Consider the following 16,947-nt stretch of genomic DNA (forward strand, 5'->3'; position numbering starts at 1 on the left):
ATTTGTTGAAAAGAGATCTTTTCCCCACCAAATTATTTTGGCACCATTGTAGAAAATCAAATAATCCTGTATGTGTGGGTCTACTTCAGGCCTCTCTACTCTGTTCCATCAATCTATATGTCTATCTTGACATTACCACACAGTTTGATTATCAGAGCTTTATAGTAAGTCTTGAAATCAGGTGATATACAGCCTCCAATTTTGTTCTTCTTTGTTTTGGCTATCCTAGGTCCTTTGCACAACTATACAAATCTTAACATCAGCTTGTTAACATCTATAAAGAAGCCTGCTACAATTTTCTTTGGGATTGTGATGAATCCATCTATCAATCTGAATAGAATTGGTATCTTAGCATTACTGAGTCTTTTAATTCATGAGCATGATATTTTTCACCATTTATTGAGACCTTATGTAATTGTTCTCAGTTTATAAACTATAAAACGTTTATAGTTTTAGTGTACATGTCTTACACATCTTTGGTCACATTTTTCCCTCAGTATATCATAATTTTGATCCTATGAAAAAGATACTTCAATAAATTTTGAAATTTCCAATTTCTCATTGTTAATATATATAAGTACAATTGACTTTTTATATCAACCTTCTGGCCTTCAACCTAATCTCACTTATTAGTTCTAGCAGCTTTTTGTAGATTCCTTAGGATTTTATATATAGAAAATCATATAGTCTGAGATTAAATACAGTTTTACTTCTTCCTTTCCAATCCGAATGCTTTTATCCCCTATTGCTTTACTGTACTGGCTAGAATCTCCAGTACAGTGTTGAATAAAAGGGATGAGAAGGGACATTCTTACCTCATTCCCAATATTGGAGGAAAAGCATTTAGCCTTTCTTCTTACTAAGAATGGTGTTAGCTATAAGTATCTCCTAGATGTTCTTTGCCAAATTGAGGAAGTACTCTTTTATTTCTAGTTTGCTGTGATTTTTTATTATGAATTGTTGTGGACTTCTGTCAATTGTATTTTCTGCATCTATTGAAATGATGGCATTCAAATGAAATATGGTAAGTTTGGTCTGTTAACTAGGTGAATTACATGAAATTGCTTTTCAAATATTAAACTTTGCACTCCTGAGATAAACCCCATTTGCTCATGCTATATTACCCTTTTAGTATAATATGTTGTTGGATTCTATTGGCTAATATTTTGTTGAGGACTTTTTCAACAATGTTTGTGAGGAGTACTGGTCTATAGCTTTCTTCTCTTACAATGTCTTTTCCTGGTTTTGATATTAAGGCAATGCTGCCTTCTTAGAAGTTGGGAAAGGTTTCCTCCTCTTGCATCTTCTGCAAGTGTTTGTGTAGAATCGGGATTATTTCTTCCACAACTTAGAATTTATGAGTAATGAACCATCTACGCCTCCATATATTCTCAACATCTCTATTAACATGTCTGAAAAGAAATTAAAACTTAACATGGCCAAGCAGAACTAATAATTTTTGTACCCAAACATGCTCATCCCTACTATTCCTCATTTCAAATTAATGACATCATGTTCACCCATTTTGCTTAAACCAGAACCTTAATCCTTCATTCTCTGCTTTCATTAACCCTACTCCTCAAATCTATCTTCAAGTCCCATTAGCTCTTTCAAAATGTATCTCTACCTCTCTGCACCTTCACTATCACGGCCCGGCATATACCTCCTAACTGGCCACGCCAATGCACAATTGCCCCCACTACATTCCATTCTCCAAATAGCAGCCAGAGTGATTTTTGGCTAAATAAGACCATGTCACTCCCTGGCTTAAAACTCCCATATGGCCCTTAATCTCTTCTGCCTTTAGATATTAACTGTAAAATAGAAAAACAACAAGCTGTGTCTATGTAGTCTGAATACACTGACTGTGGGAGCACTATAAGAATTTCAGTAAATTCTTATCTGCTTAACTAGCTCCAGTGACCTAGGAATTACAAAATCACAAACTTAGGCTTCTTGGGAAAAAACACAACTTGGCTGTGTTGAGTCTTAAAGGAGGTATAGGTTTTTGTCTAGAAGCAAAGGCACCAAGGCAGAAGTAAGAATCCCCAAGTCCTAAGCTGTCCTTCTAGAGCATGACAACAACAAACACTTTCACCTCCAACCTACCCTCATCTTCCTAGGCTTCCTATCCAAAGCAAGAGTGGTTCATACAATACCAGGAAAGGCTGTGCCTGCTGGTCTTAAATACAAAGGAGGTGCAAAACAGGGAAAATAATGCAACTAACTTATTTATTCATATGTTTGGGTTTTTTTAGCCATCCCCTGCTGCAGCCAAGGCAGGAAGGATGCTAGGCAACTTGGCCTTGCTCTTTTTTAATCAACCTCGTCCACCTCTGTAGAGCTCAACAGGTGCTCTACTATATGCTCTCCATTCCTATTCTTCAACCAGTCAACATCTTACACATGTTCCGGTCAGCGCCAGACTCACCCAATTTGCTAACTACTCTTCTATTTCTTTCTATTCTGCCCATTCTCACTCCTTGAGTTAAAGGAAACCACCACCTTTTTGTGTTCCTTCTTCGGATCATCTTCACTCTAATTCTGCCTCTTTACTCCCTCAAATGACCTACAGGAATACTTCCTTTAGTTTGATCAGGCCCTAATGCACTCCTCTTGCCTTCTTAGATATGGTCAACACTGTGCTAGATGACGCTTTCCAGAAAAGAGAAAGTGGCCTAAATCAATCTATGTTCCTAGGACTTGGAACCAGCTCTTAGCTGTGCTTTTGGAGAATCAAGGGAGGAGACTACAGCCACAATTGGCTGCAACTGGGGGTGGGCTGGGGGTATCAGGACTAGGATAACTAACCCTCATAAAATACTCTTCACTTAACTTCACAGCATTAACTATAATTATCCTTAAATTTGTGTATTATTAGTATCTGTCTCTTCCTGCACTCCCCATCAGACTAAAAGCTCCATAAGGGTTAACAACTATGTCTATCATGGGGCGCCTGGGTGGCTCAGTCAGTTAAGCGAATGACTTTGGCACACATCATGATCTCATGGCTCGTGAGTTCCAGCCCTGTGTCTGGCTCTGTGCTAAGAGCTTGGAGCCTGGAACCTGTTTCAGATTCTGTATCTCCCTCTCTCTCTCTACCCCTCCCCCACTCATGCTCTGTGTCTCTCTCAAAACTGAATAAAAACGTTGAAAAAAGATTAAAAAAAAGAAAGAACTATGTCTATCGTGATCATTATTAACATCCCTACACCCTACAAATCCCTGGCATATAGGTCTAACTCAGTTACTCCGGCCCTGTCGGATAAAACACAAATTGAATTTATATCTCAACAAAGCTCTGAGATAAGGTAGTACTTCCCCCATTTCTGGAAAAGCTAATAATAAAAACCAACATTTCTTGAGCTGCTACCATGGGTTAGGCACCATTCTAAGATTCTTACATGTATATTCTCATTTAATCCTCATCACAAACGTATGAAGTAGGTACTAAGATTATTCCCATTTTACAGATGAAGCATTTGAGGCACAGAGAGGTTATATAATTCACCCAAAGTTATACAGATGAGCTGCAGAAAGGGATTCAAACCCAAGCCTAAAAAGCCCACTCTATTATTTCCTATAGTACCGCTCCATGAAGACAACACCATATTCCTCAACACCGATGAACTGAGCCAAATAAAAGATGCTATGAATAAATGCTACAAAGAAAAATCCAGACTTAGACACACAAGTTGCCAGTTCTACATGACAATTCAAAGAAACTGCTACTATAAATGATTCTAGTGCCTGACTCTTATTTAAAATAATGGTCAAGGGGCACCTGGGTGGCTCAGTCAGTTAAGCATATGACTTCAGCTCAGGTCATGATCTCACGGTTCATGGGTTTGAGCCCCGCGTCAGGCTCTTTGCTGACAGCTCAGTGCCTAGAACCTGCTTTGGATTCTGTGTCTCCCTCTCTCTCTGCCCCTCCCTGACTCACACTGTCTCTGTCTCTCAAAAATTAACATTAAAAAAAAATTTTAATAAAAAATATTAGTCAAAAACCACATCTTTCTTTTCGATTGACAGACATATATAGAGAATGAAACCCAGAATATGCTCATGTTGAAAACACTTCCTCTGCCACCAGATCTCTGTTTTATAAAAAGAGTCTATTTTTGTCTGCCAAAGGAAGCCCAATCACCAAACTGGACCCTACAGAACTAGGTATGTGTTGCCTGAGTTTTCCCATAGAGGCAGCAAGAATGTATGAAGACTGCCACCCTCCCATGACTTTGTCTTTCCAGTTCTCCCAGTATTTAATGTGGGAAAATAATACATATCAAGTTTGAATGTGCCCTGCAAGCTTTTATTCTGTCCTAAAAATTACCAGAAACCAATGCAAGGCATGTGAAGGGAAGACAGGTCACAAGGGAGGGAGCAAGGAGAACAACTCAAATCATTAGCTGTCTGCCCATCAGATGCTTCTAAGTTCCCAGCATTCCATGGCCTGCTTCTTAGAAGAGTCCATGACTGCTTCAGTTTATGATGTCTCCCCGATGCACCATGGAATGAAAAGGCCCTGAGGACTCTATTATTAGAAAAGGAAATTTTAACTTACCTTCCACTGCTCTTCTGGAAGCAGCTTCACGACCACCAGATCCCCATTCAAGGCTCTATTACGAGCAACAACACCATCAATAAAAATGTCTCGATCACCATCCTAGGTTGGAGAGAGAAAACAGTCACCTTACCAAGGCCTGGAACCAAAACTTACTTCCTTGGTTTAAAAGTTGGGAACTCTACAAACTGTCCACTGACCTCACAAGAATGCTAGTACATAGCCACAAACAGACCTAGTGGGAAATCAGTCTCTGGAACTAGCAGAAATGGGGATGAACATAGAAGAGCAGGTTAACAGAATGTTAAAAAACATTTTTTTAAATATAAGGGAAGATCTCCCATAGGCAGACCAAAAACAAACAAAAATATATAACGCAAAAAACTGAGGCTGCATGCTTTCCTAATTGGAATGAGAAAGGAGTAAGTGATCCTTTCTTGTTTGACATAAAGCATGATGATACATTTTCTACACTAACTGAATTTTTTTTAAGTATCAAAGAAGGGTAAAAAGTAGCCAATTTGCAAGCAAACAGAAGAACAATAAAATATAATCCCCCAAGAAAACCAACTGGGGGCAGGAGCAGCAACCAGCTCTAGGAATTGGGTTCTCCAAGGAAGGAACTAGCAAAATCATACTCCCCCCCCCCCCCCCCCGGCAGGCAAGTGGCACAGAAAGCAAAGTATGGTTGTTTTGATGGAGACCTAAGTAGAAGACAAAGAAGGAAAGGAAAGGGACAGGAGATTCATGAAGCATTCTCACACTCCTCCACCTGTCTGACTGAGGAGCAGGGTGAACTTGGACCCCCCTCCCTCACCCCCTGTGAACACAAAGCACGGGACACCTACATCCTTGACCACATGCTTACAAATAACCCACTTAAAGCAGTAAAGCCCTAGTGAACTCCCCAGGTATCAACTACTAAACTTACACAGAGGCCAGAGTCTTCCTAGTAAGCCAAATTACTTTGCAAAAAACACTCAGATGGAAAAGAGAGCTAAGGAAAACCACCCCTTCAGCAGTAAGGGTCCATGAAAAAAAATGAAGTATTTTTAAAACGTTTCATCAACAAACAGGCAAACATGTACTCTAATCCTTTTATCCTTCTGAAGGTTTATATGGAGTGCTTCTTTTCAGAAAATAAAAGAGAAATAAAATATTTATTTTTCTTAAAGGAAATAATAGCAAACAGGCATAGAAACCACCACTCAAAATTTGCTAATAGAGGCACTTGATTCGATAAGATTTAACACTCAACGAGCTAAAGGCGATTACTATGACATTTCAGTTAAAACTGAAATGAGCATCCCCAATTCACCAAACTTGTCCCACCACCACCAAAAATGGGACTCTAGGCAGTCAGCATTTTTTTTTTAATTTTTTTATTTTTTCAACGTTTATTTATTTTTGGGACAGAGAGAGACAGAGCATGAACAGGGGAGGGACAGAGAGAGAGGGAGACACAGAATCAGAAACAGGCTCCAGGCTCTGAGCCATCAGCCCAGAGCCTGACGCGGGGCTCGAACTCACGGACCGTGAGATCGTGACCTGGCTGAAGTCGGACGCTTAACCGACTGCGCCACCCAGGCGCCCCAGCATTTTTTATAGTTTCCAATTACAAGCCATTAGAGACCTTTTAGAACAGTTTTTCTGTTTAATTTCCAATCTAACCATGGGCTCACAGCTGTGGCCTACACAGGTTGCCAAACCTGACCCACCCTAGTCCCTGAGGTACCGCTACTGTGTTAGCCACATAGACAGTTACTGCTGTTAACCTCACGTCGAGCTTCTCACGGATACAAGGAAGAAACAACCAATGAACGGAGAGTGAACAACTGAAGTGTGGCACATCATCACCAACTGCTGCCTTCTGCAATTTACATAGCGACAGGATCTCTCCAACTTCCCTGGGATGAAAAGAGAGCTGTCTGGAGGTCATCCCAACCCATTATCACGTGTCAAAACATATGGAACGAAACGTCTCTTTCATAAGCAGGTACACCACCCTTAGCGCAAAGATTTAAGATGATAAGATACTGGTATTGTCATATTTCCATCCCAAGAAACCAAGAAAAGCAGACAGTATACAAAAAAAAAACAAAACACAAAACCTCAAACAATATACAAATCTACAGGTATTGCATCACTACTCAGCTCTTACAAAACCCTGTACCTGTTGCAGAACCTCTTATTTTAAAGACAGTAAACTTGGGAACAGCTCAATATTAAAAGTTTGATTCTGGGGCTCCTGCGTGGCACAGTCGGTTGAGCGACCGACTTCGCCTCAGGCCATGATCTCACGGTTTGTGAGTTCGAGCCCCGCATTGGGCTCTGTGCTGACAGCTCAGAGCCTGGAGCCTGCTTCACATTCTGTGTCTCCCTCTCTCTCTGCCCCTCCCTCACTCATGCTCTGTCTCAGAAATAAATAAACATTAAAAAAAATTTTTTTTTTAAAGTTTGATTCACCCCCACTTGACTACTTAAAAAAATTGTTTTAATGTTTGTTTATTTTGGGGGAGGGGAGACAGGGAGAGAGAGGGAGACATAGAATCCGAAGCAGGCTCTAGGCTCTGAGCTGTCAGCACAGAGCTGAGGAGGGTGCTTAACCGACTGGGCCATCCAGGCACGCCCTTGACTACTTTTAAAGGCCAAAGAGTTCAGTTCTTTATTTGAATTCCAAAGAGTAGCTCTACCCACCCACACCCAGAAAGAGTAGGGGAAAAAAACGGACTAATGAACAACCCTAGAGGAAATATAAAGGGATCTGGGGGTAATCTAAGTAAATACTTAGCAGGGGCACGTGGGTAGTTAGGTCGGTTAAGCATCCGACTTTGGCTCAAGTCATGATCTTGCGGTTTGCGAGTTCAAACCCGGTACTGGGCTCTGTGCTATCGGCATGGAGCCTGCTTCAGGTTCCCTGTAACCCCCTCTGTCTGCCCCTCCCCCGGTTGCATGGACGCACATGTGTGTTCTCTCTCTCTCTCTCTAAAATAAACGTTAAAAAAAAATACTTAGGAGGCTTTGGAGGGGGGAGGACAACCAAGAGCATTCCCTATTGATGCAACAGCTCCCTTTGGGCCAAATAAATTCCACAGATGTTCAAAGGGTGCCTCCCATGACAAGATGCACAAAAAAGTTATAAAACTTCTTACACCAACATATTCAGAATGGAGCTTATGTTATTTGTAAAAAGCCAAGTTTCTATATCTAGTCTATTTCTCCTCTTTATCCTATTCCAAATAGGACAAAGAAGCATCTCAATAATACCAATTTATCTTGGTTTGCTTGAAAGTCACATGGTTTTATTCTAACTCTGTATCTTACTTTTACTGAGAACTCCAGGAGGCTGGCAGGTACATATATAAGTGACTTGTCCCATGTATTTTGGCTTTGTCAAAAGAAAATGAAAATCAACTTTCTATCAGTAGAAATTATAATGAACCTAAGTCAACAGCCCCCAAAATGAAGTACTTTATTTTTTTTTTTCAACGTTTTTTATTTATTTTGGGGACAGAGAGAGACAGAGCATGAACGGGGAAGGGCCAGAGAGAGAGGGAGACACAGAATGGGAAACAGGCTCCAGGCTCCGAGCCATCAGCCCAGAGCCTGACGCGGGGCTCGAACTCACGGACCGCGAGATCGTGACCTGGCTGAAGTCGGACGCTTAACCGACTGCACCACCCAGGCGCCCTGAAGTACTTTATTAAAACCAAGTGATGATGGGGCGCCTGGGTGGCTCACTTGGTTAGGCGACCAACTTCGGCTCAGGTCACAATCTCGCAGTTTGTGAGTTCGAGCCCCGCGTCGGGCTCTGTGCTGACAGCTCAGAGCCTGGAGCCTGCTTCAGATTCTGTGTCTCCCCCTCTCTCTACCCCTCCCCTGTTCATGCTCTGTGTCTCTCTGTCTCTCAATAATAATAAATACACGTTAAAAATAACTAAAAAAAAAAACAAGTGATGATGAATTACTGTTCTTAGCCTATTGACTTAAGTAGACATTTTAACACAGCAAATGACATTGTGTAAGTTCACAACTTAGTTTTTAAAGTTAGTAAGAACCTAAATAATCAAACCTAGTGTACTTTTGTTATCTCCAAAAACTTTAGAAATTTAAATTAGAATTTGGAATTTTTAAGGTGTAAGAAACGTTAGACAATCTAATCCACCCCTCGTTTTACAAATAAGAAAACTCTTCAATTTCCTATCATCAGGGTCGGGGCCACATCTTCTTTACTATCAATTCCTGTCTTTACTGTCCATGCTAAAGCAGGGGACAGTAACATTCAGTCCCTGGCTCTGACATCTTACTCCTAGTCCACCTGCGAGCATTTTTCCAGTTCATACTCGACCTGGACATGAGCTACATATGCTCATAAATCCAGACCAATGGTGGTTGTGGGGTTTATCTACATGCAGTTTATTGCCTCCACTATCTCCCTCCTCAATGCTTTCTATAATGCCTCTAAAAACTTAAGCTGACCAAAAAACCCCACAAAACTAGAATGCAGGACTGTTCCCGTATCTACAACCAAAACTTACAACTAGGCTTTGATAGAGCTTTTGCAGTCAGTTCTTAGTTACTTAAAGGTGAATCATTCAGCACTTTTTTACCCTCTGAGACAATATTACTACTCCATTAGTGCCAATTAAGAGAATAAAAGAGGCATAAAAATAAGCCAATCCTAATATCACAACTGTCTAAAAGAGTCTTAATAGGACATGCCAAAAATACAATTTCAAGTAGGAGAACAACTTGGGCTTTTGAAACATCAATAACTTTTGCTTCTTAACTTCCTTTAACAAGCCAAATTAAACTGTGGCAACACATCATTTGCAAATTTAGGTCATATGAATTTAAATTATAGGAACCTAACTAGGCCCCACATTTTAGAGGACCTTTACTCTGGCCCTTCTCCAGTCACACTCCTCTCCATAAGCAGGGAATTCTAAGGGCCAAACAGATGAGCATCCCTGGGGTAATCAGCTCCAAGTTCACTTCCAGGGCATACACAGGCATCTTCCCCAGGTCTGTCTGCCCGAAGGCAGACCACAGTCACTGGTGGCACCCATTGGACTTGACAGGTGGCTAAAGGACAGGTATTTCCAAGGCATGTGGAAAGAACTTGGACATGTGGGATATGATAAGATGCTCACATAAGTGCATGCAAGCACCCTCACTGATGGGGGGGGGGGGCAGCAAAGAGGGAAGACAGGATTGGGAAGGGAAGAAGGGTAGGCCAGAGGTAGACCCTCTCCATGCACCCCCACTTCAGCATGGAGCTCCAAGGAGTATGAGAATTCTACATTTGAACCCAGGTACATAGAGGTATTTTTGGCAAGAAATATATTTTATTTGTTATGAATGTGTTAACAGTTTGCTAGTTTGATTTATACTCTTAAATATTTATTATTATAAAGTATGCATGCCTCCATTTGTATTCTTGTCCTGGGCCCCACACCTCTTAGGAACCAGCCTAACATGGATCCAACTCAGGGAAATTCAATACTGTGTATTCAGAGAAGAAAGAAAATAAGCAATAAAATTTTCAAAAGGTTCTGTGGAGCTCCCCTTAACATTCCAATCGATGACAGCAAACTTCAGTGAACACAGGAGACAGGAGATTTATAATCTGCTCAGCTCCCAGGTGTCTCTCAGGGTGAACTCCTTACTGCACAGGGTATGATTCTCGTGCTTAAAAATCCATGTTTTTCATACACCGGGGCCCCTATTATAATCAAGCTCCTTCAACTGGTATGCCAACGAATAAATGGTAATTCTTTCTAATGTAGAGAAAATGCAAGTTATGCTGGATTTACTGAGAGATTATCTGTCTCCAACAAGGCATATTCCTAAGAGTATTCATGGGTAATTTTTATGATTACTGAATGTGATTTTCATCTTATGAGCAAACTTGAGAATCTTAACACCATGTAAACAGTGTTTCCACTGAACGATAAAACTACTCCTGCAGGTAAGTTATGCCACAAAGCTGACCCTCAGTTATACAATCAAAGTACGAGGGTCAGCATATCTAGCACATTCCATCACAGGAACAGAATAGGATTCAGAGAGAACAATGTAACATGCCAGTGATACTTTTTATCTAATCCAACCGGTAAGACTGAACTTGACAAACAAATGTGAATCCTTGGCTTCTGTAGAACAAGAAAAAAAGAACTAAACTGAGCTTGGGAATAGGTCTTAAAAGTTATTGTGACACAACTACCACCTGTGAAGCACATGACTGAGCTTGTATTCTCACTAAACTTGTCATTTAACATCATGAAATATGTTAACAAAAAAAAAAAAAAAAAATATATATATATATATATATATATATGTATGTATTCCATTCCCTCATCAATAAGTTCAAATTTATTCCTATGCTCTCTTCCACCGTTAAAACATCTATAAATGGGGGCACCTGGGTGGCTCAGTCAGCTGAACGTCCAAACTCTCGATTCTGGCTCAGGTCATGATCTCATGGTTTGTGGGATTGAGCCCCCCATCAGGCTCCGTGCCGACAGTACAGACCCTGCTTGGGTTTCTCCTCTCTCTCCTGCTGCCCCACTCCCCAGCTCATACTTGCGCGCGCGCACACACACACACACACACACACACACACGCTCTCTCTCTCTCTCTCTCTCTCTCTCAAAATAAATAAACTTTAAAAAAAAATCTACAATTCTATGGCTATCTTATTTATGGCAGCCTGGAAAAGTCACGTCAGGAATTTGAGAATGTTGCTCTCCTGGCTTTGCACAATCGAGCCTTATCCAGAGACCTCCTGCTAACTATATGTCAGAGTGAACTTCCCTTAACAGGAGAGAGCCTGTTAAAATGAATCAGGAGGGTATAAAGACCCAACGGTGAAGAGCCTTATACCAAGTCCTATCACCTGCAGAGGAGTGAAGTGAGAAACTCTGACCAAAAAGAAAAAAAGCATTACACGTTATTTTTGGACATATTTGCAAATTAGCTCACGCAGTAGATCGAAAGTAGATAGCGTGTTTAGGAAAGATTAACTTAAATCAGCAGAAAAACCCATAAATCCTTTTAAGCTATAAACCAAGGGCATTGAACTGCAAAACCTACTGGGCGTCTGTGTGGGTTCAGCTGCTCTCTGCAGCCCTCATAACAAGTACTGTCCCCTTTACTCGCAGTGTGGGTTTAAGACGGGCAGAAGGGGTTGTTAGCCAAAGACAAATTTTGCTTATTTAAATTTGAAACAAATCCGTGCCCATCCTCGATTTTGTTTTACTACTCCGCTTTTTAGTTAGAATATATGATTTCAGTTTCAGAGCACATCTAAAAAATTAACTGTGACATTAAGTTTATTATAAAGTTATTGAACTTACCGGGGAAGGAATGAAGGCTTCATGAAACTTCTTTGGATTAATTCTCAATACACCCTTTAAAATAAAAAATAAAATCTGTGAAAATCTAGTTATACACTTAGAATTTTTCCATATGTATGTTATTCTCCAATAAAACGTTTTTAAATTAATTAAACAGCTCGATCTAGGAAACGACTCAGGCATACGCGAACCACTCGTAAACTGCGTGAAACATGATTTATATCGATGTCTGGAACACAAGGTTCCATCGAAGACTGAAAGCTCATACTGGCACCTTGCTGTGAACGGGCAGAGGAGAGGAGCGGCAGAGCAGCAACTACTGGGATTTTACGCGCCCCTGGATGCCGGTCTTCACATTTAAACCTTTACTTTAAGAACAAGGTTATGTGGGGATTACGCCTCGCTATATAATGGCCTTTTTTATTCACGGAGACCTTGCCATGCTTGCTCATGTCTGTGACAATTTTCAAAGTGATACAGGTTGACTTCCAACCTGGATACTCAACCTTGAGAGACCAGATGCATATTTTTTTTACTGTGGCACTTCTGCAGAGCCAAATGAGTCAATAATTCAAAATGGTCCAGAACCAGCTCTTAATGTAAATGGGAATCCTGACTCCAACAGCCAGGCCACCCAGTCTGCCTTCAACTTCATGTTATTCCAGCACCAAATCAGGGTCTGCTTCTATTTACGCACAGGGGTGCAGGTGGGGGCTGCCTTCAATAGCAGTTCACTATTTTAGGCTCTTACAGGAAGCTGTAACCCTCCCAAGGTTCCAGCTGCATTTGAAGGCCACTGGAACACATGGATAGAGGCGGTTATTTTCCTAAGAGCCAGACTCAAAAGGTGTCTTGAGAAAGTGTTTTAAATAACATTTCCCCCCTAAAATGTTGAAAGACTCGAAGATATGTTAATTAACAAAATAGGTGAGAGCATAAAATAAAGTAGCAAATAGTCCTTCCCTCCACCGGTGCACCATGTTTAAATGTGTAAATTACAAACTCCCATGTCACAGTTTATACTATTGTTGTTAACATCCTAAGTGGACTTAATTCAAGATTTATTGAATACTGGCTACATTCAAGATCCTGAGACACACATTGTGGAGAGAGAGTGGTGATCAAGCTCAGTCCTTGTTTCTAAAGTAAAATATGAAGAACTCTGTAAGTAGGGACACAGCTTACTCTCGGCTGGGGGCACTAGGAAAGGTTTCAGAGACAGTGTCTGATCCGCTCGTTGACAGGAGAAAAATTCACAGATAAATCAGAAGGGAAATTCAGGCAGAGAACGCCACATAAGCAAGAGTGCTTAAGAGGGCAACTACTCTTTTTTTTAAATTTTTTTTTTTTTAACGTTTATTTATTTTTGAGACAGAGAGAGACAGAGCATGAACAGGGGAAGGGCAGAGAGAGAGCAAGACACAGAATCTGAAACAGGCTCCAGGCTCTGAGCTGTCAGCACAGAGCCCGACGCGGGGCTCGAACTCACGGACCGTGAGATCATGACCTGAGCCGAAGTCGGACGCTTAACCCACGAAGCCACCCAGACGCCCCGAGGGCAACTACTCTTGCCCCACCATGTTGTAACTCTGCTCAGGGTAGGGGGGTGGGGGGGGTGGGGTGGGAGACAAGGCCAGCAGAGCTCTCTGAGGCCAGTTCCTTTTCATGAATGTCACTGAAATTTCACTTCTAGAATAGCTGTCTCTTGTTGGAGGAGGGAGATAAAAGGCTTATTACATTTATCCTCAATTTTTATCCACTCCCTCAACACAATTTCCTGAAGACTAGCATGACAGGCACTATGCTAAGTGATGGGGACACAATGGAGAGTAATAAAAGTCTCTGCCTCATAAAGTGTAGTGTCTAATGAGGGGAAGACACTCCAAATAAAGTCAATTCACTGAAGTTAAAGTTTTTAAAAACTCATTTTCTGATTCCAAGCATTGCTTTCTGATCTAAGGTTTGTTTTGGGTTTTTTTCCCCCCTCACTTGATGTTCTTCTAGCAAAAGAATACATCTGTCTTTGTCTTATTCATCTGCAAAAGTCCAGGACTTCCATTTCTTAATTTTTTTAATGTTTATTTATTTTTGACAGAGACAGACAGACAGAGCACGAGTGGGGGAGGGGCGCAGAGAGAGAGAGAGAGAGAGAGAGAGAGAGAGAGAATCCGAAGCAGGCTCCAGGCTCCAAGCTGTTGGCACAGAGCCCGACGTGGGGCTCGAACTCATGGACTGTGAGATCATGACCTGAGCCGAAGTCGGACACTTAATCGACTGAGCCACCCAGGCACCCCTAGAAATTTTCTTTTAATTTTTATTTATTTTTGAGAGAGAGACAGACAGAGCATGAGTGGGGGAGGGGCAGAGAGAGAGGGAGACACAGACTCCGAAGCAGGCTCCAGGCTCTGAGCTGTCAGCACGGAGCCCCACGCAGGGCTCGAACTCACAAACTGCGAGATCATGACCTGAGCCAAAGTCGGACGCTCAACCCACTGAGCCACCCAGGCGCCCCTAGGACTTCCATTTTCATATTTTTATGACCATCACCTAATCTACCCAAACCCTCATCACTCATCTTCCTCCTTAACCCTCTCCTAGGCCTGAACCTGATCAGTGAGGCCCCTACAATGCTCCATCTTTCTCTGAATGCTCCTGTGCTTCCTGACTTAACTGAAACCCAGCTGTCCCTGACAGGATCACTCCCCTTGATGTGCTCTCAAAGGGAGTCTATTTTATCTCTCCTATCCCATGTATCTCAGGGACCAGAAGAAGAATGTTTGCCCCCTGCTTCCCCATTGAGCTTTTAAAATTATTTTTTTCCTCCATTCTTGATCAAAACCAAGATCCTTTGAAGATCCTATCATTAGCTCCTGCTATACCTCCTCAGTGCTATCATTTTCAAACCTTCTGATCATATCTCTGATTCCCTAGTGCTCTGACTCATAGCTCACTGTCTTCCTCTGCACCCCCATCCCTATAAACACTTACGGAACTTCGCATCCATAGGGTTGACCAGACAACCCTAGCCAGTCACTCTAGCCACCTGTTCCTCCACCCACCCTACCCACCCTACCCACCCTCCCCTGTGTTCACGGCTGTCTCTTGGCATCAGTGCTAATGACACCAACTCTAAACATGAAAACTCAAGTATCATACTTGCTGATCACGATCTCTATCCTCGCATCTCACTTAAGGTAAATACCCCACTTCAACAATGTCTTGTCTTCACTAAGACTTCCAACCCATGGACTTGACCATATTTTGTCTCCACATTATGTTTAGTCCCTGCCTTGGCCAGCTAGTTGCCATGGCCTGTCATTACCTCCTGCCCTGGCAAACCCTGAGCCCTGGGTCCACTCTCCCTCTTCTATTTGACTGGCAAGTCCTCGCTCTCAGTTCACCCAATTACCTGCCTTCTCCATGCCTGCACCCAAGGAGCTGAATGTTACTGGAGAAAAATACCACATGACTGGGCTAATTAGCCTAACTTGGCCATCACAAACATGTTTTATCTGGCTCACAGGGTGTTTGAGAATACTTAAAGCAAAGGAATTTCACACAGAAATATGTATTTTCACATTTTCTTAAAAAGCCAGCTAACCCTCCGTGGGCAGCAACCCCGAGTTGAGTAACAAAGGTTTCTCCCATAGCCATCAAAAAAAATCTCAAATAACACTTACATTAAGTCCACTACATGTTACATACTGTTTTAAGAACTTTGTTATCTATCAACTAATTTAACCCTCCAATCAAGTCTATGAGCTGGGTACTGCTGTCCTCCCTCTTACAAATGAGAACACCAAGGTACTGAGAGGTGCCCACCTGCACACCACATCCAAGCCCAAGCCGTCTGGTTCCAGAGTCCTCGCTTGTAACTGCCTCAGACTGCCTCTCTGTTTGCCACACTCATCACCAGGGCCTCATCCCTCACTTACGCCGTCTGCTCCCTTCCCTCCCCACTCCAGCACCGCATTCCAACCCCCAGTCTTCCCCACCGCAGTGAACGGCAAAACTGTCCATCTCGTTGCTCAAGTCAAAACTTGGGAATTATGCTTCATTCCTCCTTTTGCTTCAGCTTCGCATTTAAGCCATCAGCATCCTGCCAGGTCCGGCTCCACTCCTCATCATCCTCACGGCCACCACCCATGTTTTTGTACCTGCTTCACTCTGCTGGCCTTCTACAGGGTCGCCCAGCTCCCACTCGAGACTGTTCACCTCACAACTGCCAGAGAGATGTTTTTAAAGCATAAAGTACATCATGCCCTCTCCCTACTGAAACCCTTCAGTTTTAACAAAATCCAACTCTCCAACACAGGCTACCTGTGGCAGCTGCCTCTCAGCTTATTCCCATATCGTAATTCCCTTTGCTCACTATGTCCAACAGCTTTCTTCATATTCCTCAAAAACACCGAGGCTTTTCCTGCCTGCCATTTTCCCACTACCTGATCTCTCGGCCTGTAATGTTCTGCGCCTAGTTCTCCTGAGAGCTGGCTCGTTGTCACCCTGCACATCTCAACTCAGAAATCACCTGCTCAGAGCAGCCTAACCATCCCATAGAAAGTGGCTCCCCCTAATTCTTCTTTCTCATCTTTCTTACTTCCCTAGTAGCACTCAGCACAGGCTGTAATTTCCTCTTTATGTCGTAGCTGTGTTTGCCCGTCTTCCCCAGTGAATGATCTATCTCGCTCATTGGCATATGCCTGGCACTTAGCAGGCAGTCAAGAAACATGAGCTCATTACTGAATGTCTGCAGAGTTGAAGCTCTCCCACCAGCCCTGGAAGTAATGTTATGAAGATCATCTGTGCCTTCTAAATGCTGGTCAGTCCACTGTAATGTCACCTCTATTCTTTTTAATTCATACCCAAACATTCTCCAGCCGATTTCACTCGTAACAAATGATGGTCTTAGAAACTAACCCATCCTGTCCTCTCTCCCTGGACTCGGAATTCTTCCAAGATCCAATAACAACTTGACACCAATATTCTACTTAAGGGGGAACTCTGACATCATGCCTCAGCCTGCTC

General features: G+C 42.3%; 1 protein-coding gene across 1 annotated transcript in view; it reads right to left on the reverse strand.

Moving 5' to 3' along the window:
• Window positions 1-16,947, reverse strand: part of DIS3L2 (DIS3 like 3'-5' exoribonuclease 2) — a 348,511-nt gene that overhangs the window by 272,345 nt on the left and 59,219 nt on the right. The window contains exons 4-5 of the mRNA XM_049614679.1: window positions 11,923-11,976; window positions 4,565-4,666 (exon numbers count right to left, since the gene is read on the reverse strand). Coding sequence (XP_049470636.1) covers window positions 4,565-4,666; window positions 11,923-11,976 — 156 coding nt within the window. The remainder of the gene's footprint in view (window positions 1-4,564; window positions 4,667-11,922; window positions 11,977-16,947) is intronic.

The sequence above is a fragment of the Panthera uncia genome, assembly GCF_023721935.1.
Source record: "Panthera uncia isolate 11264 chromosome C1 unlocalized genomic scaffold, Puncia_PCG_1.0 HiC_scaffold_3, whole genome shotgun sequence".
Classification (NCBI taxonomy): Eukaryota; Metazoa; Chordata; class Mammalia; order Carnivora; family Felidae; genus Panthera; species Panthera uncia.